Below are 25,656 nucleotides of genomic sequence, written 5' to 3'. Positions count from 1 at the left end.
TTTGTGTAGCAACTTTATATAGTTTATATAACTACATATAAACTATATAAAGAAAAAGTTTATATAGCAAGTTCTGTAGTTCATTTGTCTCAAGATATTTTTTAAAATATGTCTTTGTTAATGTAAAAGCTCAATAAAGACTCATAGAATTCTTCATTTGCTTATTGGAATAATGGGGAATACTTTCAGTTATATACCTTTTTCTCCTGAATCTGACTAGATTTTAGAATACTTAATTTCTGTGTAATTAATATATGTGGGTTGGTAGACATTCCCATGAAATAAAGTATTGGCTGTTTAACTGCCCTAAATACCTAGATTTTTTGTTCACCAGAGAGCATTTGTCAGACTTATGTAAGTTTTGAATTGGAAGATACAGAAATTTGTGAAATGTAGAATGTTCAAGTTAGAGAGTATAGTTTGGCTATTAAATCTTTTTATTTCACTAGTAATTTTGGGGACATTTTAATTTTAGAAATGAGAAAAATTCTCTTGCAATTATTTCTCTGTATCCCTTTCTAGTTTTTAATTCCAATGTAGAATTAAAGCAAAGAATTTTATATTTCACTTTTTTTTCTGTTTTAGAACTATTAGTTGAGAATAGTATTTTATTCTTGTTTGCCTTCCTCATTGGATTTTACAGATTTGGAATACATGTATCAATCACTAAATTATAGTTTTGTCAGATGTATTATAGTGAATCTATAAAATTTTGGAATTTATTTTCTCTGCTTTATTTTGGCACCATATTTTGTAGCTAGCATTTTTTTCATGTGTGGCAAACACTCTGTCATCACAACCTTCTCTTCCCTGTTGATTTTCTGGACCTCTGTTAGCCTTCCAGTCAAATTCTGACCACAGATTTCCTCTTTCAGGTGGCAAGACTATTTTCTTCACACTTGACTTACTATAATATAGTTCATGTCAATAGTTTCAAAAGTTTGCTAACCTGTAGGCCAGATCTTGATTTGTTTTTGGGTAGTAGTTATCCAAGAGAATACTTAAAAAGGGTAATCTCAGGTGATTTCTGCTTCTAAAAATGGTATGTGGAAAGTTAAATCTGCTTGTTTGAAATCCATTTAACAAAAAATTATTAGGGTATTGCTTCTGAGCAAAATTTCGGAAATTTCATGGATTTTTTAATTCAGATATACCTCAGGTTCTGAAGGATGGTTGACTTATCAAGTTAACTTTTAAAAAGCAAATGGTGAATATGTGGTTAATTCTTACTTTTGTCCATTTCCAGCTTACAAAACACTACACAGCAAAATAATGATCTGCTAGACTGCTAACCCGAGCATCCAGCTTCCACAATGCCTGTGCAGGCAGCTCAATGGACAGAATTTCTGTCCTGTCCAATCTGCTATAATGAATTTGATGAGAATGTGCACAAACCCATCAGTTTAGGTTGTTCACACACGGTTTGCAAGACCTGCTTGAATAAACTTCACCGAAAAGCTTGTCCTTTTGACCAGACTGCCATCAACACAGACATTGATGTGCTTCCTGTCAACTTTGCACTTCTCCAGTTAGTTGGAGCCCAGGTAAGTTTTCAAGATTTTACTAATTTGATGTATGTATAATAATTACTGAAGTTCATTAAAGTTTACAAAGTATGTTTGATGATAGTTGAAATATAAAAACTAAATGTTGATGTACCTGTTTTTCATTTCTATGTTCTTTACAAGTTTCTTTTAAAGATTTATTTATTTGAAAGGTACAGCATTGGGGGGGGGGGACGAGAGAGGGGGATGGAGAGAAAAAGAGAGAGATATCTTCCATCTACTGGTTCACAAAGAGAGAGATCTTCCATCTACTGGTTCACTCCCCAGTTGGTATCAATAGCTATGTCTGAGCCAGGAATTTCAGCCTAGTTTCCCTTCACTGGGTGGCAGGGGCCTAAACACTTGGGCCACTATGCAGGAAGCTGATTAGAAGCTGAGTAGCTGAGACCTGAACTGGCCCTCTGTCACAGGATGCTAGCACACAGGCAGCAGCTTAACCTGCTTTGCCACGATGCTGGCCTCAAAAGATTTTCTTTAGATAATGTCTCATAAATCTTTTTACAAAACAATAACTTCCATTTTAGTTATATGTTTCTTCTTCAAATTGTGATCAAAACTTAGTGACTTTGGCTGGTACAAAGCTTTTTTTTTTTTTTAAGATTTATTTATTTACTTGAAAGTCACAGTTAGAGAGAAGGGCCTTCTATCTTGTATCCCCAAATGGCCACAATGACCAGGGTTAGGCTGGGCTGAAGGCAGGAGCTTCAACCAGGTATGTTATGCAGGTGACAGGGGTCCAAGTACTTGGGCCATTCTCTACTTCCTTCCCAGGCATGTTAGTAGGGAGCTGGATTGGAAGTGGAACGGCCAGTACTCGAACCAGCACCCATATGGGATGCAGGTGTTGCAGGCACAGCTTAACCACTATACCATGGTAGTACAAAACATTTTTTTTTTTTTTTTTTTTTGGACAGGCAGAGTGGATTGTGAGAGAGAGAGACAGAGAGAAAGGTCTTCCTTTTGCTGTTGGTTCACCCTCTAATGCGCCACGGCTGGCACGCTGCGGCCGGTGCACCGCATTGATCCGAAGGCAGGAGCCAGGTGCTTCTCCTGGTCTCCCATGTGGGTGCAGGGCCCAAGCACTTGGGCCATCCTCCAATGCACTCCCGGGCCACAGCAGAGAGCTGGCCTGGAAGAGGGGCAACCGGGACAGAATCCGGCGCCCTGACCGGGACTAGAACCCAGTGTGCCGGCGCTGCTAGATGGAGGATTAGCCTATTGAGCCGCGGCGCTGGCAAAACATTTTTTATAAGCATACATCAATATTTATTCATCAGATGATATGAAAAGAGATGTAATCAAAGCTTTAGCTGGAAACCAATCAACTAGAGCCCTTGACTGGAGAGTTTTGGGTTTTTAAACATCACTTAAATTAGATACTAATATGAAATGAGGAAATAAGTTTTATTTAGGAATATATATATATATTTTTTAAGATTTATTTATTTACTTGAAAGTCAGAGAGAAGGGCCTTCTATCTTGTATCCCCAAATGACCACAATAATCAGGGTTGGGCTGTGCTGAAGCCAGGAGCTTCAACCAGGTCTGTTATCGGTATATATAAATTCTGTATCAGTAATAAATTCTGTATAGTTTTTTATGTACATGTGCTATAGTGAGTGTTTCACGTTTGTAATCATTTCATGGAATCAGAACAAGACCTTAAATTTATAACTTTCATTTCAAGAGGATCTGCTCTTTGCTGGGTATGATAGTAAGTATTCAATTGTTACTACTAATTCTTACCGTAGCTCTTCAGGTAGTTATTATCCCCATTTTACAGGTGAGGAAGAAGATGAAATTCTGTACATCATGCACTACATATTAAAGCAAGAAAGTAAGGATTTTTCTGATTTATTAGAAATTTGATTAGAAAATTTTCTTACTAGAAAATTCAGTGAACTAAATTAGAATATTTACTCCCTAAGTATCTTGATATTTGAGGTTTTTCTTTTCAAGCACAAAAATCTATTTTCAATGATTATAATTGAGTTAGATACTCTGAAATCAAGGTATAACTATAATTGATAGTATGTTATAATTGGCAGCATGTTTTTTAATGGAGTGTAAAAAATCTCTCTCAAGCAGTGCAATTTTTAGAGCTGATGAAATGCCATACATTTTTGTAATAATACTAGCTATTGTTTGTTTAGCATCAGCTATGGATCCGTTATTGTGTCGGTGTTGTATATAAATGTTATTTCAGTCAGTACATGAAATAGCCTACAGGTTTATGCAGTGTGACTTCTGTTACTTTTTCAGCTTCATCTCCTGCTTCTGTCTTTATTCTGCTTGAACCACACTGGCCTCCTATCCGGTTCTAAAAAAAAATCCAAGCACATTGCCACCTAAGTCTTTTGCAGTGACTGGTATCTTTGCCTAGGATATTCAGTCCCTCTCTTTTAATTCTTTATGCAAATGTCATAATTCTCAAGGAAACCTATTTTATTTATTTATTTATTTTGGGGCCAGCACCATGGCTCGCTTGGTTAATCCTCCGCCTGCAGCGCTGGCAACCCATATGGGTGCCAGGTTCTAGTCCTGGTTGCTCCTCTTCCAGTCCAGCTGTCTGCTGTGGCCCGGGAAGGCAGTGGAGGATGGCCCAAGTGCTTTGGCGTCTGCACCTGCATGGGAGACCAGGAGGAAGGTCCTGGCTCCTGGCTTCGGATCAGTGCAGTTCCCGCTGTAGTGGCCATTTGGGGAGGTGAAACAATGGAAGGAAGACCTTTGTCTCTGTCTGTCTCTCACTGTCTAACTCTATCAAATAAAAAAATGAATATTTATTTATTTGAAAGGCAGAGAGAGAGAGAGAGAGAGAGAGAGAGAACCATCTGCTGGTTCATTCCCCAGATAGCCTGATCAGTTGGGCTGATCTGAAGCCAGGAGCTGGGAGCTTCTGGATCTCCCATGCAGGTGCAGGGGCCCAAGCACTTGAGCCATCTTCCACTGCTTTCCCAGGCCATAGCAAAGAGCTGAATCAGAAGTGGAGCAGCCAGGACTTGAACTGGCACCCATATGAGATGCTGGCACTGTAGGCAAAGGTTTTACCTGCTATGCCAAAGGGCTGGCCCCAAGGAATCCTATTTTGAACACCCAGTTAAAACTGTAACACCTTTCCAGCATTCTCAATCCCCCTTATCTTTGTGGCAGAATTATTACTGAGTACCTTCTAACATACTATCTTTTATTTAAATGTTTCTTATTTACTGGCCACTACTTCTCCTTACTGGAATCTAAACTACACAAAGGCAAGCAATTTTGTTGAACTGAACTTTCATAATAGCACAATGAAACATGTATTTTCATTTTTGCAGATATGGAAATTATGACTTGGAACAGTTAAATAATTTTCTCAAGATCACCCATAGAAGTGGCAGAGCTAATTTTTATCCATATTTTTAAAAGACTTTTTTTTTTTTTTAATTTATTGGAGAGGTAGAGTTACAGATAGTGAGAGGGAGAGACAGAGAGAAAGGTTTTCCTTCCGTTGGTTCACTCCCCAATTGGCCGCAATGGCTGGAGCTGCACTGATCTGAAGCCAGGAGCCAGGAGCTTCTTCTGGGTCTCCCATGCGGGTGCAGGGGCCCAAGGACTTGGGCCATCTTCTGCTGCTTTCCCAGGCCACAGCAGAGAGCTGGATTGGAAGAGGAGCAGCTGGGACTAGAACCAGCGTTCATATGGGATGCCAGCACCGCAGGCAGAGGATTAACTTACTGTGTCATGGTGCCAGCCCCTATCCATATTTTTATCTTTGATTTAGAACACTGAGTTTTGGGGTTTTGTATTGTTTTGTTTTCTTTTTAAGATTTATTTATTTGAAAGAGTGGCAGAGAAAGAGAAAAATATCTTCCATATACTGGTTTACTGCTCAAATGGCCACAATGGCTGTAGCTGGATCAGGCCAAAGCCAGGAATCAGGAACTCCATCTGAATCTCCCATGCAAGGTCTCAGTTTCTTGCTACATCATCTGCTGCTTTTCCAGACACAAAGCAGGGAGCTGGAATGCAAGTAGGTAGCCAAGATTCAGACTCCAACTGACACTCTGATATGGGATGCTGGTGTTAAATGTAGTGGCTTAACTCACTGCACCACAGCAGTCCTAGAATTCTGTGTCTTGTGCTTATAGTCCAGTAAGAGGGAACAGACCATAAGCAATAAATATAGCAAATAAATAATATAAGTAAGAAGATGCTAAATGCAGTGAATAAAAAAAAAAAAAACAATATCCATGAAAGTAGGAAAACTTTCCTACTTTTCATTTTGAAATACTTTCAGAATTACAAAAATGTTGCTAAATAGTGTATGGGGAACCTGTATTACATCCCACAGCTTACTCTAATTTAACATCTTTCATAATTATAACCCAGTTATCAATCCCAAAAAATTAATATTGAGACAGTACTCTGAACTACCTGCTTTTTCCCTTCTTTAAGCTCCCTACCCCTTGCAATTAAGTATAATACTGTTTGATGAAGACAGTATGGCTAGGTGTTTGGCTGTAATTTTACCTAACTAGTTCTGATGTATTATGAAGGGTCTTTAAAAAGTTCATGGAAAAAAATGGAATTAAGTTTGTTTGTTTTGATGTGCAAAAATTTTGAAATCCATGTAGTTTTTCATACTATACATTTCCCATGAACTTCTTGATTCCTTGTATCTCTGTTATAATTTTGTTCTAAGCATGATTATTACCAAGTATAAGTAATAGTTGCATGAACTGGATAAGGGTATTTCCATAGTCTTTTCTTTTTTTAGGTACCAGATCATCAGTCGATAAAGTTAAGTAATTTAGGTGAGAATAAACACTATGAGGTTGCAAAGAAATGCGTTGAGGATTTGGCACTCTACTTAAAACCGTTAAGTGGAGGTAAAGGTAAGTTCATGGAAAGCATTATTATTGGTGGGTAGGACATGATAATATATTTCTTTTGAAAGACTTGATATTGAGCCTCCATTAAATGATTGAAATTTTTGAAAACTTGAGAGACCTCTTGAAAAACTTTTGCACTGAGAATATTGTATTTTTTTAAAAAGCTGATACTGTTATAACTTAAGAATTTATCAAATTCACTCCATGTTGAAATTTATATAGTGTTTGTGTTCTTTGATTAAACTGATAGTGCTATAGCAGAATATTAGTTTTGGTAAGTCCTGTTAGGATAGCTCTATGTATTTATTCAGTCATTCATTAAACTTTATTGAAAACTTACAGTGGTTAGGATCACTGCCTTCATGGAGCAAGGATGTTAGGTGGACAAGTGTAATAAATTATTTTAAGTGCTATGGCAAAAGTAGAATTTTTTTAATCACCGTCTACACAGTGACTAACGTTGTAGTAAATAGTTGTTGAATGAATCGTTTATTTTTTTCCTGCTTTGTACCATTGAATACTTTGTATGTAGTGATTTTCTTGAGAACTTTATCTTGTCCACCTTATTCATTCATTCCTTTATTCATTGAATAGAAAAGTAAAGAGGGCGGGCCAAGTACTAGACACTATTCTGGTACCTGGGATACACTAGTAAATGAAACAAAAACACCTGCCCTGAGCGTTTATATTTTAGAAAAGGGGAAACAATTGTAATAAACAATTAATATAATAAATAGCAAATTATATCACTTGCTATAAGAATTGCTACAAAAAGAAAACAATACAGTTTTACAGGAATCAGAGATGTCAGGGTGAGGGGTAGAGGGTAGATTGAAGTTTTTAAAAGGGTGACAAATATGGGGCTTATTAAATAGATGGGATTTGAACTTGAAATGCAGTGAAAGAGATGAGGTAATTAACTTTATGGGTTCTGGGATAAGAGTGTTCCAGGGAGAGAATAGCCAGTACAGAATCCCCCGGCAGTGCCTAATGTCTTCATAGAAAAGCCAGAGGAGAGTGTGCCTGGAGTAAAAGAAAGTGAGCAATGCAAGATGAGGTGAGATTGTGTGGCCAGGTGGTGTGCAGACTTACAGGTCATTTTTGAGCTTTTACTCTGAGTAGAAGTGAAGAGTCACTCCAGGGTTTAGGGAAGAGGAATGACCTCATCTGACTGATGTTAAAAGATCACTCTGGCTGCTCTGTTGAGAATTCAGTATACAAGACCAAAGGTAGAAACAGGATGATCAGTTAACAGGCTATTGTGAGAAGTGGTGAATCTGGGTGTATTGTAAAGATAGAGTCAAGAATATTTGCTGTGGAGTATGATAGAAATATCAGAAAACAAGTATTATTTCTGGGCTTTTTTGGCCTGAACTCTTGGAAGGAGGAGTTACCATGAACTTAGATAGAAAATACTAGAGGGGCCAGCGCCACGGCTCACTAGGCTAATCCTCCACCTGCGGCGACAGCACACTGGGTTCTAGTCCCGGTCGGGGCACTGGATTCTGTCCCGGTTGCCCCTCTTCCAGGCCAGCTCTCTGCTGTGGCCCGGGAGTGCAGTGGAGGATGGCCCAAGTCCTTGGGCCCTGCACCCACATGGGAGACCAGGAAAAGCACCTGGCTCCTGGCTTCAGATCAGCGCGGTGCGCCACCCGCAGCACGCTGGCCGTGGCGGCCATTAGAGGGTGAACCAACAGCAAAAGGAAGACCTTTCTCTCTGTCTCTCTCTCTCTCTCTCACTGTCCACTCTGCCTGTCAAAAAAACAAAAAACAAAACAAAACAAAACAAAAAACAGAAAAAGAAAATACTAGAGGTAGATCAGGTCCAGGTAAGAATGGGCAAGTTCAATTTTAGTCATAGAAAATTTAAGATTTCTTACATTCACTTGGGTGCTTATAAGTGACTAATGCATAGACAAGGTTGTTGTTAAGGGATGGGATTCACGAGCTCCAACTTTGGAAGTCATTGGTGTACGTGTTATTTAGAACAGCGAGAATGAATGAGATCACATGAGTAGTGAGTGCAGATACAGAAGAGAAGTAGACTGGGTTCTGCGGCCCTTTAACATTAAGAGATCAGAGAAAAAAAATGAAGGAAGGAAGAAAACCAAGAGAATAGTGTGTTCTGGAAGCCAAATAAAGTGTTTAAAGGAGTGAGAAATAATTATTTGTTTTGAATGCTAATGGAAGATCAAGTAAGGACTGAGAATTAACCATTGATGTGACAAAGTAGTGGTAATGATTGTCTTGACAAGAATAATTTTGGTCAACTGATAGTGCCAAAAACTTGTTGGAGTACATTTAGAGATTATGAAGCAAGGAACCTGAATGGTGAAAATAGAATTTGTTACAAAAGGGAGTAAAGAAATGAATGAGGTAGATCTTGCAGGGAGGAAGGGTCATTGAAAAGATTTATTTTTAAGATGAATGAAATAACGGCATTATTTGTTCTTACTATGTACTGATGGACATGATCAAATAGTATTGGAGAGTTGATGATGATGAAGAAGATGGTAGAATTGCTGGAGCAGTGTCCTGGAGTAGGTAAAAAGAAGACATAACTAAAAGCTTACTATTGAAGAGTGTTCTAAATGTCTTTTGTACAATTGAAAAAATTATTACAGTCATTATTAATTGTTACTTTCAGGTTGAATTTTTCATTGTCATCCTTACATCTATCATCAATTGTTTTAGTAAGGATGGAGAACAGTCTAATTATAGTTAAAGTACAACCTAGCAGAAAGAAACCTCAATAAAGTGTGAAGTAACTAAGACGTAGACTCTTTATTAGCGCAGAATAGTTATAAACAGAGACAGAATACTCGTTATTAGAGAAATGAAAGTATGTTATAAGGGACTCATTAGGAATTGTGACTTAACAGTTACATATAATGAAAATTGACTTCTTTTTTATTGAAAAAACTTTAGTTCCCTTTGTTTCCCTTTTCCTAAAGGTGTAGCTAGTTTGAACCAGAGCGCACTGAGCCGTCCAATGCAAAGGAAACTGGTGACACTTGTAAACTGTCAACTGGTGGAGGAAGAAGGTCGTGTCAGAGCCATGCGAGCAGCCCGTTCACTTGGAGAAAGAACTGTAACAGAACTGATATTACAGCATCAGAACCCTCAGCAATTGTCTGCCAATCTATGGGCTGCTGTCAGGGCTCGAGGATGCCAGTTTCTAGGGCCAGGTAAGATAGATCACTATCTTACCTTTCTTGTTGGCTTTTAGGGCTTGAGTATGCCAATTTCTAGAGATAGGCAAGAATTCTGATACTTTCCCCATTTTTATATATACAGATCTTGACATAGTTAAAGATTTGTTGATCATAATCTGTATAATGGACAGTGCTTCTGTGTTTTAAAGCATTTCTCATTTAATCTTTGTCATGAAGATAGATTTCACAGCTACGATTTTGCAAATTAGAAATTTGAGTTAGAAAGAGACTTAAAATTGTACAGGTTGTAAGGAAAGGAAAAGCAAATCTTTTTATTTTTTTCCAGTCTAAAAAAAAAAGTAAAGCTTTTGATTGTCTTTAAAACTTGGGAAGCACAGAAATTATTTAAAAATAGTAACAGGATAATTCCTTTATGGTTAGTGCTATCTATAGTCTGTTTTTATAGAGTGTTATGAACTAAATTTTCTTCCAGAAGCTTTATTTTTATCTTCTGTTTTCATAGTTCTAATTTAGATCTGTAGTTTTGGTAAAATTTATTTTTGTGAAACAAACTATTTTAATAAGTGGCATTGGATCAACTGGATAGATATGTGGATAAAGATAAAATTGGATTAATACCCTGTGCCTACATAAATTTAAGAAAGGTCAGAAATAGTTGTGATTTTTAAAAAAGAAGCTATATGAGTAACAAAGCAAAGGAGTGACTTCCTCTGTAACCTGGGGATAGGGAACAGTTTTCTAAGTGTGACTTGAAGTCCAGAAGCAAAAAAGGAAAACACTGATGTTTGACTGTATAATTTTGTGTTTAACTTGCCTTGCAAAAAAATTACAAAGTAAAAAGGTGACAAACTTGGGGACATATTTACAAATTATATCTCAAAGAGCTTATATAAACGATGCTTCTAAAAATTCAGGAGTAAAAGACCAAAAACCCAATTGAAAAATTGGCAAAAGATACAAAGAGGTAATCATAATAAAAAAGTAACTGTTGGCTGGCGCCGTGGCTCACTTGGTTGGTCCTCCGCCTGCGGCACCAGCATCTCATATAGGCGCCGGGTTCTAGTCCTGGTTGCTCCTCTTCCAGTCCAGCTCTCTGCTGTGGCCCCGGGAAGGCAGTGGAGGCTGGCCCAAGTGCTTGGGCCCGTGCACCCGCGTGGGAGACCAGGAAGAAGCACCTGGCTTCTGGCTTCGGATCGGCGTAGCTCCGGCCGTAGCAGCCGTTTGGGGAGTGAACCAACAGAAGGAAGACCTTTCTGTCTCTCTCTCTCTCTCTCACTGTCTATAGCTCTACCTGTCAAATATATTAAAAAAAATAATAAAATATTTAAAAAAAAGTAACTGCAAGTGATCTGTAATATATAAAGAATACTCAGTTTTTCTCATTAAGAGAGGTCATGGTGAAATACCAGTTCTCACATATCAGATTGACAGAATCTAGAAATTTAATAATGTTTTGTTGGCAGGGCTGAAGGGACTCTTATACTTTCATCCAATAGTATCAATGCAAAATGGTCCAAACTTTTACAAAGAGGAATTTGGCAACATTTAACAAAATCACTTCTGCTTTTATCTGTGGTTCCAGCAATCCCACAAATTCATCTAAAGATACAGCAAAAGTACAAAATTAACATTATTATAAAATACTGCTTGTAACAGCAAACATCTGGAAGCAGCTTTGTGAATAAAGGACCAATTTAATAAACTAGTGTATCCTTCCAGTGGAGTGCTTACTATGCAACTGTTGAAAGGAATGAGGAAGATGTGTATGTTCTGCTAGGATGTGATCTCCAGATTATTTTTTTCTTTTCTTTTTTTTTTTTTTACAGACAGAGTCAGAAAGACAGAGAGGAAGGTCTTCCTTCCATCGGTTCACTCCCCAAATGGCCGCTATGGCCGACACTGTGCCGATCCGAAGCCAGGAGCCAGGAGCTTCCTCCTGGTCTCCCATGCGGGTGCAGGGCCCAAGCACCTGGGCCATCCTCCACTGCCTTCCCGGGCCACAGCAGAGAGCTGGACTGGAGGAGGAGCAACCGGGACTAGAACCTGGCAACCCATATGGGATGCCAGCGCCGCAGGCAGAGGATTAACCGAGGAGCCATGGTGCCAGTGGCTCACTAAGTTCTTGCGTATCTGCCACCCATGTAGGAGACCAGACTGGAGTTCTTGGCTCCTGGCTTCTGCCTGGCCCAGACTGGCTTTTACAGCCATTGCAGGGGTGAATCAGAAGATAGAAGATCTCTTTTTCCCCTCTCTCTCTGTCCCTCTGTCTTTCAAATAAATAAAAAACCAAAAAAAATTTTAAAAGGGTGGCTGGAAGAAAAAATTTGGACATATTGCAAGCACAAAATTAGCCTTATCTAGAATGAAGGAACTGCCTTAGTAAAATGATTGTTTTTTCAACAAATAAGTGTGTTTTCTTTTACATGGAGAGATAGAAGGTAGTGGGGAATTGGCATAGAATTTCTTTTTTTTAAGCCTAAAGACCTTTCAACCAAAAGCAATGTGTGGACTCTATTTGGATAATTAAACCACATACAAGAGGACATTTTTGAAAATGTGGGAGAAAATAGGAAATGGAGTATTAGAACATATTAAGGAAATACATTAATTTTGATAGGTCTAATAGTGGTGTTAACATTTTTTAAAGGCCTTGTTAGAAATACAAACTGAAGTATTAAGGGTGAAGCAGTGTTGTCAGAACTGACTTCAAAATAATTCAGCCGAAACAAACTAGAAAGGAGAATAGAAAGTAAGTGAAATTGACTAGCGGCTGGTGCCGCGGCTCAATAGGCTAATCTTCCACCTAGCGGCACCAACACACCGGGTTCTAGTCCAGGTAGGGACACTGGATTCTTTCCTGGTTGCCTCTCTTCCAGGCCAGCTCTCTGCTGTGGCCCGGGAGTGCAGTGGAGGATGGCCCAAGTGCTTGGACCCTGCACCCCATGGGAGACCAGGAGAAGCACCTGGCTCCTGGCTTCGGAGCAGCGTGGTGCGCCAGCTGTGGCGGCCATTGGAGGGTGAACCAACGGCAAAGGAAGACCTTTCTCTCTGTCTCTCTCTCTCACTGTCCACTCTGCCTGTCCAAAAAAAAAAAAAAAAAAAAAAAGAAACTGACTAGCAACAGCTGCGTTATGGATATATGTTATCTCTACTTTGATGGATGTTTAAAATTTTCTATAATACAAAGTTAAATTTTCAAATACTTTTAAAATTAGATTTATTTATAATTTGAGAATATTGTATTTGGATATTTTGTCATGTTTGTTTATCTTGGAAACATTAGACTGGATAATAGATCTCTAAGAACTCAAAAACAACAACAGAAAATAAATTTAAAACTGAGTAAAGGATTTGATCTCCAAAGAAGAGATACAGATGATCAACAAGCACCAGGCAAAATGCTAAGTGTCATTATTAGGGAACTGTAAATAGTTACACCTTCTCTATTGTCCATAATTTTATCTAATCAAAAATAGCAAATGTTGATAAGGATATGTAGAACGTGGCCATGTAACATGGTATGCTGCTGTGGAAAATAATTTGTCATTTCCTTAAAAAGTTAAATATAGGATGACATCTGACCCAGCAGTTTTACTCCTAGTTACATACTCAAGAAAATACAAAACAGTTATTCAAACTACCACTTTTACACAAATGTTTATAGCAGCATTATTCACAATAGTGAAAAACTGAAAACAGTCCAAATGTCTGCCAACTAATAATGGCTAAGCAGTATGTGGTGTGTCTGTAAATAGAATATTGTTCAAAAACTAAAATACTCAAACATGCTGCATGTAGATGAATTTCAGAAACATTGCGCTAAGTGAAAGAAACTAGACAAGTGATTGCAGGTGCTGATTGGAAAGAGGGTATGACTGTTGACTGCTTGATAACTGTGGGGTTTCCTTTGGAGTGAAAGAATGTCTTAGAACTAGAAAGAGTTTATGGTTGTATGATGTTATACATGTATATATAAATACCAATGAATTGCATACTTTAAAATGGTTATTTTTATATGATTTTTACCTCAATTTTTTTTGTTTAAAAAAAAAGTGTCTTGGATTCTAGCTGATTCTAGCTCTAATTTGCTGCCTGACTAGGTACGTTCTTTTGGCTTCGCTGAGTCTCCATCGCATTACGTGGAAAAAGAAGTTCGATTTGTGAATCTGAAGTCTAGATCTCTTGACTCTGAAGTTCCATTATTTTGATTGATAATCATGTATTTTTCATTTTTTAATATTTTGAAATCTACTAAAAATTACAAAAATAATGTAGAGGATTCCTTGTATACTCTTTACTCACATCAATTGGTTTTAAAATGATGTCTCCCCCATTTTAAAAAAGTTACTTATTTTGGTTTATTGTGAATGGCACAGTGAAAGGGGCATAGGTAGATAGGGACAGATTGAGAGATCTTCAATCCAGTAATTCACTCTCCAAATGCCTATGGCAGCTAAGGGCTGGACCAGGCCAAGGCCAGGACCCTGGAATTGCAGTCTGGTTTCCCATGTGGGTGGCAGCGTCCCAAATACTTGAGCCATTATCTGCTGCCTCCCAGGGTGTGTGTTATTTTCTTTTTCAAACCATTTAAGGATAAGTTGCTTAATTTATATCCTTTTACCCTTAGTACTTCAGTATGCTTCCTAAAAATGATACTATTATGTAGCAGCATTTTATTTATCAGATATAACATGACACAGTGCTGCAGTCTGTGGTTGTTTTGTCAGCTATCCCAAACTGTCTTTTATAGCATTTCTTTGCTTTCGGTATAAAATCTGGTCCAAGTTTTTCATCTCTTTTAAGTATTTGATCTGGAACCATTTCTCATGACCTTTTTTTTTTTTTTTTTTTTTTTTTTTTTAAGATTTATTGAAAAGAGTGACACAGAGAGAGAGAGAGAGAATGAATCTTCCATCCACTGGTTCTTTCCCCAAATAGTTACAACAGCTGGGGCCATGCCAGGCTAATGCCAAGAGGCAAGAGCCAGGAATTCCATCAGGGTCCCCCATGTGGGTAGCAGGACTAGAACTGGCATTCCCATGTGGGATGTGGGCATTCCAAGTGGTGGCTTAACCTGCTGTGTCACAATGTCCGCCCCAACCATGATATTCTTGAATACAAGCCATTTGTTCTATAAAACAATGTTTCTTAGTTAAGGTTTGCTAGATACCCCCACATGATTGGATTGAGATTGTGCTATGCATCCCTGGCCATAAAACAACATAAAAGAAATGAATACCTTCTTTAAGTATTTCATACAGAGGCTAATATCATTTTAATTAAATACAAAATAGTTCTTACAGGCAAAATAACAATTTCATACATAAAGTCAGTGACCTGGGGTAAGTACTTGGCTCAGTTATTTTTTATTTTTTTTATTTTTTTATAGGCAGAGTGGACAGTGAGAGAGAGAGACAGAGAGAAAGGTCTTCCTTTGCCGTTGGTTCACCCTCCAATGGGCGCTGCGGCTGGCGCACTGCGGCCGGCGCACCGCGCTGATCCGAAGCCAGGAGCCAGGTACTTCTCCTGGTCTCCCATGGGGTGCAGGGCCCAAGTACTTGGGCCATCCTCCACTGCACTCCCTGGCCACAGCAGAGAGCTGTTGGCTCAGTTATTAAAACACTACTTGGGATGCCCACATCCTATGTCGGAGTGTCAGAGTCCTGGCTCTGCTCTGGATTCCAGCTTCCTGCTCGTGCATACTTCAGGTGGCAGCAGGTGATGACTTAAATGGTTGTATTCCTGCCACCCACATGGAAAACCTGGATTGAGTTCCTGGCTCCCAAGCATTTGGGAAGTAAACTATTGGATAGGAGGTCTCTTTCTTTTTCTGTTTCTCTCTCCCTCCCTTTCTCTGTCTCTCTGCCCCTCAAATAAAATACAGTAAGTAAAAAATAATTTTTTAAATATTTATTTATTTTATTTATTTGAAACAAGGTAGAGTTAGAGGGGCAGAGATAGAGGTCTTCCATCTGCTGGTTCACTTCCCAAATGGTCACAACAGCCAGGGCTGGGCCAGATCGAGCCAGGAGCTTCCTCCCAGTCTCCCAGGGGTCCAAGCAATTTGGCCATCCTTTGCTCTTTTCCCAGGCACATTAGCTGGGAGCTGGATCAGAAGTAGAGCAGTTCGACCTGGAACTGGCATTCTTAATAGGATGCTGACAATGCAGGCAGCAGGTAAAGCAGTGCCTGCATCCCAAATATGCCACTCACACAGTGAGTTAAGCTGCCATGTGTGACTCTGGCATCTCATATTGGAGTATGGGTTCGTGCAGGCTCAAGTCCTGGCTACTCTGCATCCAAACCAGTTCTCTGGTGATGTGCGGGGCAAGAGTGGATAGTCGCTCAAGTACTTGGATTCCTGCCACTCAAATGGGAGACCTGAATGGAGTTCCAGGCTCCTGGCTTTGCTCCCGTCCTTGTTGCTGCCATTTGGGAAGTGAACAAATGAATGGAAGATCTCTCTCTATGTCTCTCCCTCTCCCTTTGTCACTCTGCCTTTTGAATAAATAACTCTTTAAAAATAAATAAATACAAGGCCGGTGCCGCAGCTCAATAGGCTAATCCTCTGCCTGCGGCGCTGGCACACCGGGTTCTAATCCCGGTCGGGGCGCCGGATTCTGTCCCGGTTGCCCCTCTTCCAGGCCAGCTCTCTGCTATGGCCCAGGAGTGCAGTGGAGGATGGCCCAAGTGCTTGGGCCCTGCACCCCATGGGAGACCAGGAGAAGCACCTGGCTCCTGGCTTCAGATCAGCGCGGTACGCCAGCTGCAACATGCCGGCCTTGGTGGCCATTAGAGGGTGAACCAACGGCAAGGGAAGACCTTTCTCTCTCTCTCTCTCTCTCACTGTCCACTTTGCCTGTAAATAAATAAATAAATAAATACAGATTGTGAGTAATGGAGCATTATGAATAAATAACCAATGATTCCTGTAACAGACATGATCTGCGGAGTCTCTCATTTATCCTGAATTCATCTTCCTTTAATATTCCTAGCTATGCAAGAAGAGGCCTTGAAGCTGGTATTGTTGGCATTAGAAGATGGATCTGCTCTCTCAAGGAAAGTTTTGGTACTTTTTGTCGTGCAAAGACTAGAGCCAAGATTTCCTCAGGCATCAAAAACAAGTATTGGTCACGTTGTACAACTACTGTATAGAGCTTCGTGTTTTAAGGTAAGCAGTAAGCAATATCTAAAGATTACATGACTGATTATAAGACAGAGGTTTTCTAAGAATTTGTCTTACTCAGTTTAGAGGCCCCAGAAATTCAGAATATTTACAAGAGTTGAAAGGAGGGGCAGTGTGGCAGCTGGTTAAGCCTCTGTCTGCGACACCAGAATCCCACATGAGCTCTGGTTCTAGGCTCTTGGCTTTGTCCTGGTCGACCCTTGGCTGTTGCGGCCAGTTGAGGAGTGAACCAGCAGATGGAAGTTCTGTCCCTCCTTTGTAACTGTGCCTTTAATAGAAATAATAGTTTCAAAAGAAAAAAAGTGTTGAGAGGTAACTCCTTCTGAATGACTGCGTCTGCGAAGCTACCAGTTGGTAACACCAATTGTTACCTGTTAACAGAATGAGAACCCATATGTGAGACTGTCAGTTAACAGAACATAATCTATTGAAGTAGTTTGGCAAACTTTGGATTTTTGTCATTTAAAGCTGGATAGTAAAAATGGACTATAGAATCCTACTTCATTTACATTTATAAAGAATGTCAGAAACTATATTGAAAGTTTTATTAGAGTAGATAGATTTTGTAACACATTATTACTATTTTTATCTCATTCTCTGTGTGATTAAGTTTTCAGTCTGAAACCTTGCCTATATGTTATCTTGGGAACAAGGAAGTGAAAATTTAAGCTTGCCCCACTCTGCATTTAGGTGCTTTGTTTTGGTGGTGTTTTTGTTTTTGTTTTTGTTTCTGTTCTGGTGGAAAAGAGATGGAAGAATCCCAAGAGATTTTTAAATGTAATTTAATTGTCTGTTATGATAATAGTTGATATCAAATACTGAAGACATGGGAAGCAGGCTAAGTTCTTTAAATTTCCATATGGTATAAGAGTATAGGTTGCTGGCTAGGTCTTGAAAGAGGCTTAAGAACTTGGAAATAGACTTCTTGGCTTCTATGGAAGTAAAACAGGTAAATTTGAAACCAAAGCTTTTTTGAATTTTTTGCTGATTTTATAGCCCCAAGAGTGAAAAACAGATAGGGAAAGGATTTCCTTGGCCAAAAATTGTTTAGTTTTAAGTAAGATGATGGAAGTGAGTTCAAATTAAAGCATTAAGCTTCACTAATTATGGTTGGACAGTATTTGCCTGATAGCCTTAGTGCATGATTCCATGTCCTTAGGGCAACAGTTGAAGTGAATCTCTGATTCCTGGAACGTTATATTTTTGCTAAACAGCCAAATCACACAGATCATTTGTCAACTGGAAGTGACTGACTCTGTTTTTAGGGTGTTTATATCATTAATATAATGAGTTTTTTCCTTACAGATATCATTCAAATTAGTGATTTTTAATTGTCATCTATCTATAGTTGGTGCTGAGACCTGACATTTGAATAAATACTGGTTTAGAAAGTGATTTCAATTTTCTGCGCTCATTTCATCCTTGCTGCTATGTAATTTAAAATGTTAAAATACAGTGTTTGGATAACTAAAAGGATATCATGCTGACTTAATGCCAGAGGGCTTTAGTTGGGTGACATTTACTTTTAGTGAAGTCATGGTTTTCCAAGTACTGTGCCTCATCTTTGTAGACTTGGAAGCCTGAATTTTGTAGATCCTTTCCTTAGATTCAGAATGACCCTACCAATGCCACAAATAACGGATTGTTTTTTGTTTTTAAGATTTATTTATTTATTTGAAAGGCTGACTTATAGAGAGCAAGAGACAGAGAGAGATCTTCCATCCGCTGGTTCACTCCCCAGAATTCAGGAACTTCATCTGGTTCTCCTTCATGGGTGAGGAGCCCAAGCACCTGGGCCTTCCTCCACTGCATTTCCCAGGCCATAAGCAGGGTTGCTGGATTGGAAGTGGAGCAGCTAGGACTTGACGCCGCATGTGGTGGCTTAACCTTCTACACCACAACAAGGGCCCCAGATTCTGTTTTATTGCTTTGTGATGCAACATACATTTCCGAAATTGAAGTCTGCATACAAGGGGGTCTTCAAAAGTTTGAGAAAAATGCATATTATGAGAAAACTGTGTATGATTTCACTCCATGCTCCTACTACCCCATCATGAATTGGTTAAGAGGGGAAAGAGCACACCAATTCTAATGAGGGTTTTTTTTATTTCTATTTTTTAGGTTACCAAAAGGGATGAAGACTCTTCCCTGATGCAGTTAAAGGAGGAATTTCGTAGTTATGAGGCATTACGCAGAGAACATGATGCCCAAATTGTTCATATTGCTATGGAAGCAGGACTCCGAATTTCACCTGAGCAGTGGTCGTCACTTTTATATGGTGACTTGGCTCATAAATCACATATGCAGTCTATCATTGATAAGGTTTGTGACATTAGTGATGCTGATTTTATACCATTGCTGTTGCATTGAAGAATATTGGAATATAGATACTCCTTGACTTATGGCATTATATCCCTATAAATCCATTGTAAGTTGAAAGTATACCCAATTTGCAAGATATCATAACTTAGGAAGACAGTACACTGTGGAGCACTGGTGATTTTCCCCTATGATCATATGACTGAATGGGATCTGCAGCTTGCTGCTAGTGCCCAACATCAGACCATATCTCTCTACCTTGGGAAAATTTGAAGTCCAGTTTCTACTGAATGCCTATCACTTTCATACAGTCGTAAAGCTGAAAAATCCTGAGTTAAACCATCTAAGTCAGGGGCTGTCTGTATTCTGAAGGGAGTAAAGAAAAACCAACAGTTTGGGGATTTCTGGTTTTTTTTGTTTTTTTTTTTAGTTGTTTTTTCTTTTTTTTTTTTTTTGAAGGTTTATTTCTTTATTTGGAAAGAGTTAACGAGGGAGGAAATGGGGGGAGAGCTCCCATCTGCTGGTTCACTCCGCAGGCGGCCACAACAGCCAGCACCAGGCCAGGCAGAAGCAGGAGTCCCATCCCGGTCTCCCACAGGGGTGCAAGGCCCAGCACTAGGGCCAGCTCCTGCTGCTGTCCCAGGCGGCCAGCCAACAGCTGGACATGAGCAGCAGGGACGCAGGCCGGGGCCTGTGGGGGACTTCACCGCGCCGGCACAGCGCTGGCCCAGGACGCCTGTGCCCCGGCGCGCTCTCAGCTCCCCAGGTGGGGGCACTGGCCTTCTCGAGACGCTTCGTGCTCCCCGGGGACGGTTCTCACGCGCACCCCAGCGCTGTCTAGACCTGCCTGACACATCAGCCAGCAGCCACGTGCACCTGCTACACACCTGACCTGCAGCTGTTGTAAGGGGAAATGCTCCTGGGGTTTCAAACCCGGAACACAAGAAGGTTCAATGCCCCGAATTGTTTATTTGCGCTAATTACACACCAAAAAGATGATATTTTTGATACATTGGGTTACCTGTTGATTTGCACTTCTCAGAATGCACACTGCTGCACCACTGGGGCTGTGGGCGTGGAACCCCGGGCCCACACTCGGGCAGAGTCAGACCCGGGGCCGGACGGAGCAGCACTCACGCCTACGAGCGCCAGTTCCACCCAGCCCCCTGCCAGTGCGCCTGGGGTAGGAGTGGAGCAGCCCAGGCGCCGGACCTGACACGGGGGAGACCTGGACGGAGCGCCAGGCTCCCGCCCTCAGCTGGCCCAGCCCTGGCTGCCGCAGGATCTGGGGAGTGAGCCAGAACGCGGAAAATCCCTTCCCACCCACCTCTGTCTCTGCCTTTTTAAGTACATAAAAAATGTTTTTGGGCCGGCGCTGTGGCATAGCAGATAAAGCCACCGCCTGCAAGGCCGGCATTCTATATGGGCACTGGTTCGAGTCCCAGCTGCTCCACTTCCCATCCAGCTCCCTGCTATGGCCTGAGAAGGCCCACATGGGAGACCTGGAAGAAGCTCCTGGCTCCAGGCTTCGGATCAGCACAGCTCCAGCCATTGCGGCCATTCGAGGAGTGAACCAGCGGATGGAAGACCTCTCTCCCTCGCTCTCTCTCTCTGTAACTCTGCCTTTCTAATAAGTAAATATTTTTAAAAAATGTTTTAATTAAAAGCAAAACGGTGGAGGGGGAGGGAAGCCACTGTAATCCATAGACTGTACTTTGGAAATTTATATTTGCTAAATATATATTTACTAAATTTATATTTACTAGAGTTATAGACAGTGAGAGGGAGAGACAGAGAGAAAGGTCTTCCTTCTGTTGGTTCACTCCCCAAATGGCTGCTATGGTCGGCACTGCGCCGATCCGAAGCCAGGAGCCAGGTGCTTCCTCCTGGTCTCCCATGCGGGTGCAGGGCCCACGCACTTGGGCCATCCTCCACTGCCTTCCCAGGCCACAGCAGAGAGCTGGACTGGAAGAGGAGCAGCTGGCACCCATATGGGATGCCGGCGCCGCAGGTGGAGGATTAACCAAGTGAGCCATGGCGCTGGCCCCCATTTCTGTTTTTAATATCAGACTCTTACAAATTTTTTTCTAAATTTCAAAGTAAACTAAGGAATACAAGTGGGAAACAAGTGCAGAGTATTAGTACAAAAGCAGCTAGCTTTACAATGTCTCAAGTTTATCTACATTCTGACCCTATTCAGCTAATACAGTTTATAATTAAGTTTTCCAAGTGTCTCATGATGAATTTCATAGGGCAGATTCTGAGGTGAAAATTTAGTTCATCGTTGATACCCCTACTATGGATTCTGAAGACACTTGAAAACCTGTTACATACATTGAACTGACTGAAAGCATTTGAATATAGATGTATCAAGATTTAGAATAAAAACTCTTTTCTGTTTGTTAGCTGCAGTCTCCAGAATCGTTTGCAAAGAGTGTCCAGGAGTTGACAATTGTTCTGCAGCGAACAGGTGACCCAGCTAACTTAAATAGACTGAGGCCTCATTTAGAGCTTCTTGCAAACATAGACCCTAATCCAGGTATGTGCAAAGATGTTCAATTGCTTATTCTTTTTTTTTTTTTTTAAACCTTTAAGGTAAATAACACAAGAGAATTACCACTAACAAATTCTCCCCTCCCACCCGCCATCCCATCCCCTTGGTGGCTTATTTTAGATGCTGTTTCACCAACTTGGGAGCAGCTAGAAAATGCAATGGTAGCTGTTAAAACCGTGGTTCATGGTCTTGTGGACTTCATACAAAATTATAGTAGAAAAGGCCATGAGACACCTCAGGTAAGTATATTTATTGCACTCTGACTGCTGTTCTCTCTAACACAGTTTAATCTTGAAACATCTTTGCTAGTAATCTGATTAATGGACTATCTTTATGACTATTCTCTCACAGTTTTTATCTGTTCTTTTGAAATCCTTTCCTGATAAACATTTCATAACAGAACAAGAGTTTAGGAAGTATCTTAGATATAAACTCACTGCATTACAAATGGTTTTGACTAAGTATAGATCATTGTTTCCTTCTAAATATTTTATGTAGTTCTTTGGCATTGTGGGAAATGATCACTACTTTTTTCTTAATTGCTATCACTTGCTAACAATAGCTTCCATTTATTAAGTTACTATGTGCCAATTCTGATGTTCAATATTTACCTCAATAAAATATTTTCTTAATCTCACAGCCACCTTCAAGGTAACTGCTGTTCACAAGCTGGATTTTATTTATTTATTTATTTATTTATTTATTTTGACAGGCAGAGTGGACAGTGAGAGAGAGAGACAGAGAGAAAGGTCTTCCTTTTGCTGTTGGTTCACCCTCCAGTGGCCGTCGCGGCTGGCGCACTGCGGCCGGTGCACCACACTGATCTGATGGCAAGAGCCAGGTACTTATCCTGGTCTCCCATGGGGTGCAGGGCCCAAATACTTGGGCCATCCTCCACTGCACTCCCGGGCCACAGCAGAGAGCTGGCCTGGAAGAGGGGCAACCGGGACAGAATCCGGCGCCCCGACCGGGACTAGAACTCGGTGTGCTGGCACCACAAGGCGGAGGATTAGCCTAGTGAGCCGCGGCGCTGGCCCCATAAGCTGGATTTTAAAGAGGTTAAATAATATGTCTAAGGTTATGCCGACAGTAGTTGACCAAATGGGACCAAATCTCCAGTCTATCTTTATAACAATAAAATATTATCTGAACGATAAGTATTTTAATTTTTTAGTGTCGCAAAATTAAGAATGATACTTCTTAACTGCAAATTAAGCAGTTTTGGGTTCTTTATATTCTGCCTCGTGGCTCGTGTGAACTTTTAACAGCTTAATCGTAAGAGTTGAGTTGTACGCTCAAATTGATCAAAAAAAGTTGGTAATTTGCTTTCTGGGGGAATTGTATTCTGCCTTTTTTGGGGAAATTTTAAATGGGTAAAGCTTATGTCTTTTGTTTTAATGATTTTTAAAATTGATTTACTTTGTATCAGAACTTAATACAGCAGTAAATTAGTGAGAAAATCTCTTCTTGGGCATTTTGTTGCCTGAAAAATAAATGGACATAACATTTGAACCAGCTTTAAATAATCTTCAAAAAGGATGTCTAAAATGTCAGCTCAAGGTGATGACATACGTGTACAGAAGGGTGTTTCAGCACAAGTCCTTGTTTAATGTGTCAAAGAATTAAGGCTGTAATCAGTCCTAAAGACCCATGAGTGAATAACAACTGGAGTCTTCACTCTAACACACTTTTCGCGATTTCTTTTCTATAGCCTCAGCCAAACAGCAAATACAAGACTAGTATGTGCCGAGATCTGCGACAGCAAGGGGGGTGTCCACGAGGAACAAATTGTACATTTGCCCATTCTCAGGAAGAACTTGAAAAGTAAGTATTGAGAATACTCTCATGTGGCTCTAATTTTAGGTCATGGTGGAAATGTAATGTACTCTTAAGGTCCTTCAGTTTGCAATGAGTCAAAAATACAAGTTAAGTTCACATTATGGAGTTCTTTAGATTGCAAAATAACTTTCTTTTGAAACCATAATATGAATTTGGTGCAAGATTAATCTGGTGATACAGAACTTCATCAAAGATCTTATTTGAGGCCATTTTAGAGATGGAGTCTGTTTTTGCTCAGCACCTGTGAAGAATGAAAACACCACTAAGTGCAGTTTTATTTGCAGGTTCAGTTGGCCTTATAGCAAAGTCTCAGGCAGAATGGTAAAATAGATCTTTGTATGGTTTTTGGTGTTTTAAACATTTTTTGAGCATTTCTCTTCTATATGTAACCTTTTTTTTCCTATAGCTCTTATCTCACATATAAAAATAAATGGATATCAGTTCCAATACATAGTGTTCCATTTGATTTACTTGATAGAAAATGATAGACAGGTAGAACCAGGCAGATAGATGGACATATAAAGTTCTTATTGCTAGTTTCCTCCCCAAATGCCTACAATGGCTGGGATTGGGCCATACCAGGGCTGGGAACTCAATCCAAGTCTCCCACATAGGTAGCAGGGATGCAGCTACTTAAGCTATCATTTGCTGCTTCCCAAGGTGTGCATTATCAGGAAACTGGAATTGAGAGAGTAGCTGGGACTCCAACCCCAGCATTCCATTGGGGTAATGTGTGTGTGTGTGTGTGTGTGTGTGTGTGCATGTGCACGCACATCGGGGGGCAATGCTTAACTGCTGGGCTCATTCTGTTTTGTTTTTTTAACCAAAGTGTTCGTTATTGAAATTTTACCAAAATGCTGATCTCCAGCCTTTCTATTGATCATCTGGCCTATGTGTCAACTCTTAGTGAACAGCTCATTCTTTTTAAAAAAAGATTGATATATTTATTTGAAAGGCAGAATAACAGAGGGAGAGGCAGAGAAAGAGATCTTCCATCGACAGATTTACTCCCCAAATGGCCGCAACAGCCAGGGCTGGGCCAGGCCAAAGTCAGGAGCCAGGAGTTTCATCCAGGTCTCTTATGTGGGTGTGGGGCCCCAAGTACTTGGGTCATCTTCCACTGCTTTTCCCAGGTGCATTAGCAAGGAGCTGGATTGGAAGTGGATGCTGGCTCTGCAGGTAGTTATCCTTACCCACTATACCACAGTCCACAGTGCTGGCCCTGGACATCTCATTTTTTTTTTTTTAATTATTTTAAATTATTTACAGAGAGAGGTAGAGCCATAGAGAGAAAGAGGTCTTCCATTCCTCTGGTTCATTCCCCAAATGATCGCAACAGCCAGAGCTGCGCTGATCCGAAGTCAGGAGCCAGGAGCTTCTTCCAGGTCTCCCACATGGTTACAGGGGCTCAAGGACTTGAGCCATCTTCCACTGCTTTCCCAGGCCATAGCAGAGAGTTGGATCTGAAGAGGAGCAGCTGGGACTTGAACTGGCACCCATATGGGCTGCGGTGCTGCAGCCTGGGGTTTTAACCTGCTGCACCACAACACCAGCCCCCTCATTTTATTTTAAGATATTTTAAACTCAAACAGCACATTTTCTGTTCCTATATGTTCTGCTTTATTGTCCATTCTTTTCTCCCTCCGTGTGCCTTATTCAGCTACTTATATGTTCCATGTTATTAGGAATCATCTTTGCCTGGTTCTTTGCTTCAGCTTTTTAAAAAAAATTTTTTAAAGATTTATTTATTGGAGCCAGCGCCGTGGCCCACTTGGTTAATCTTCCGCCTGCGGCGCCGGGATCCCATATGGGCGCCGGGTCCTAGTCCCGGTTGCTCTTCTTCCAGTCCAGCTCTCTGCTGTGGCCTGGGAAAGCAGTGGGGGTTGGCCCAAGTGCTTGGGCCCTGCACCCGCATGGGAGACCATGAGGAAGCACCTGGCTCCTGGCTTCGGATCGGCACAGCGCCAGCCGTGGCAGCCGTTTGGGGGGTGAACCAATGAAAGGAAGACCTTTCTCTCTGTCTCTCTCTCTCACTATCTAAGTGTGTCAAAAAAAAATTATTTGAAAGGCAGAGTTGCAGTAAGAGAGAGAGAGAGAGAGCGAGAGATCTTTCATCTGCTAGTTCACTCCCAGAATGTCCTCAACT

At 40.6% G+C, this 25,656-nt stretch overlaps 1 protein-coding gene and 1 non-coding gene across 7 annotated transcripts in view; both read left to right on the top strand.

The window, feature by feature from the left end:
- The window catches only part of RC3H2 (ring finger and CCCH-type domains 2), a 63,797-nt gene that overhangs the window by 6,408 nt on the left and 31,733 nt on the right, over nt 1-25,656 (top strand). For 4 of the 6 annotated variants that reach the window (XM_089302201.1, XM_008273357.4, XM_008273358.4 and 1 more), the window contains 8 exons: nt 1,247-1,544; nt 6,322-6,439; nt 9,391-9,624; nt 16,608-16,783; nt 18,920-19,120; nt 21,524-21,656; nt 21,792-21,910; nt 23,383-23,495. In XM_089302201.1, the coding sequence (XP_089158327.1) occupies nt 1,314-1,544; nt 6,322-6,439; nt 9,391-9,624; nt 16,608-16,783; nt 18,920-19,120; nt 21,524-21,656; nt 21,792-21,910; nt 23,383-23,495 (1,325 nt within the window). In that variant the 5' untranslated portion in view covers nt 1,247-1,313. Of the gene's footprint in view, nt 1-1,246; nt 1,545-3,348; nt 3,403-6,321; nt 6,440-9,390; nt 9,625-16,607; nt 16,784-18,919; nt 19,121-21,523; nt 21,657-21,791; nt 21,911-23,382; nt 23,496-25,656 lie in introns of all 6 variants that reach the window. The other 2 variants (XM_070056510.2, XM_017350094.3) reach the window with 2 other exon arrangements.
- LOC127485278 (small nucleolar RNA SNORD90) lies at nt 21,332-21,442 on the top strand. Its single transcript, XR_007912395.1, has one exon. It is a non-coding gene; the product is annotated as a small nucleolar RNA SNORD90 (small nucleolar RNA).

The sequence above is a fragment of the Oryctolagus cuniculus genome, chromosome 1, assembly GCF_051225735.1.
Source record: "Oryctolagus cuniculus isolate XC-2025 breed Fujian yellow rabbit chromosome 1, ASM5122573v1, whole genome shotgun sequence".
Lineage (NCBI taxonomy): Eukaryota > Metazoa > Chordata > Mammalia > Lagomorpha > Leporidae > Oryctolagus > Oryctolagus cuniculus.
Note: the sequence above shows the minus strand (reverse complement) of the source record. Positions and strands in the feature narration are given on the sequence as shown.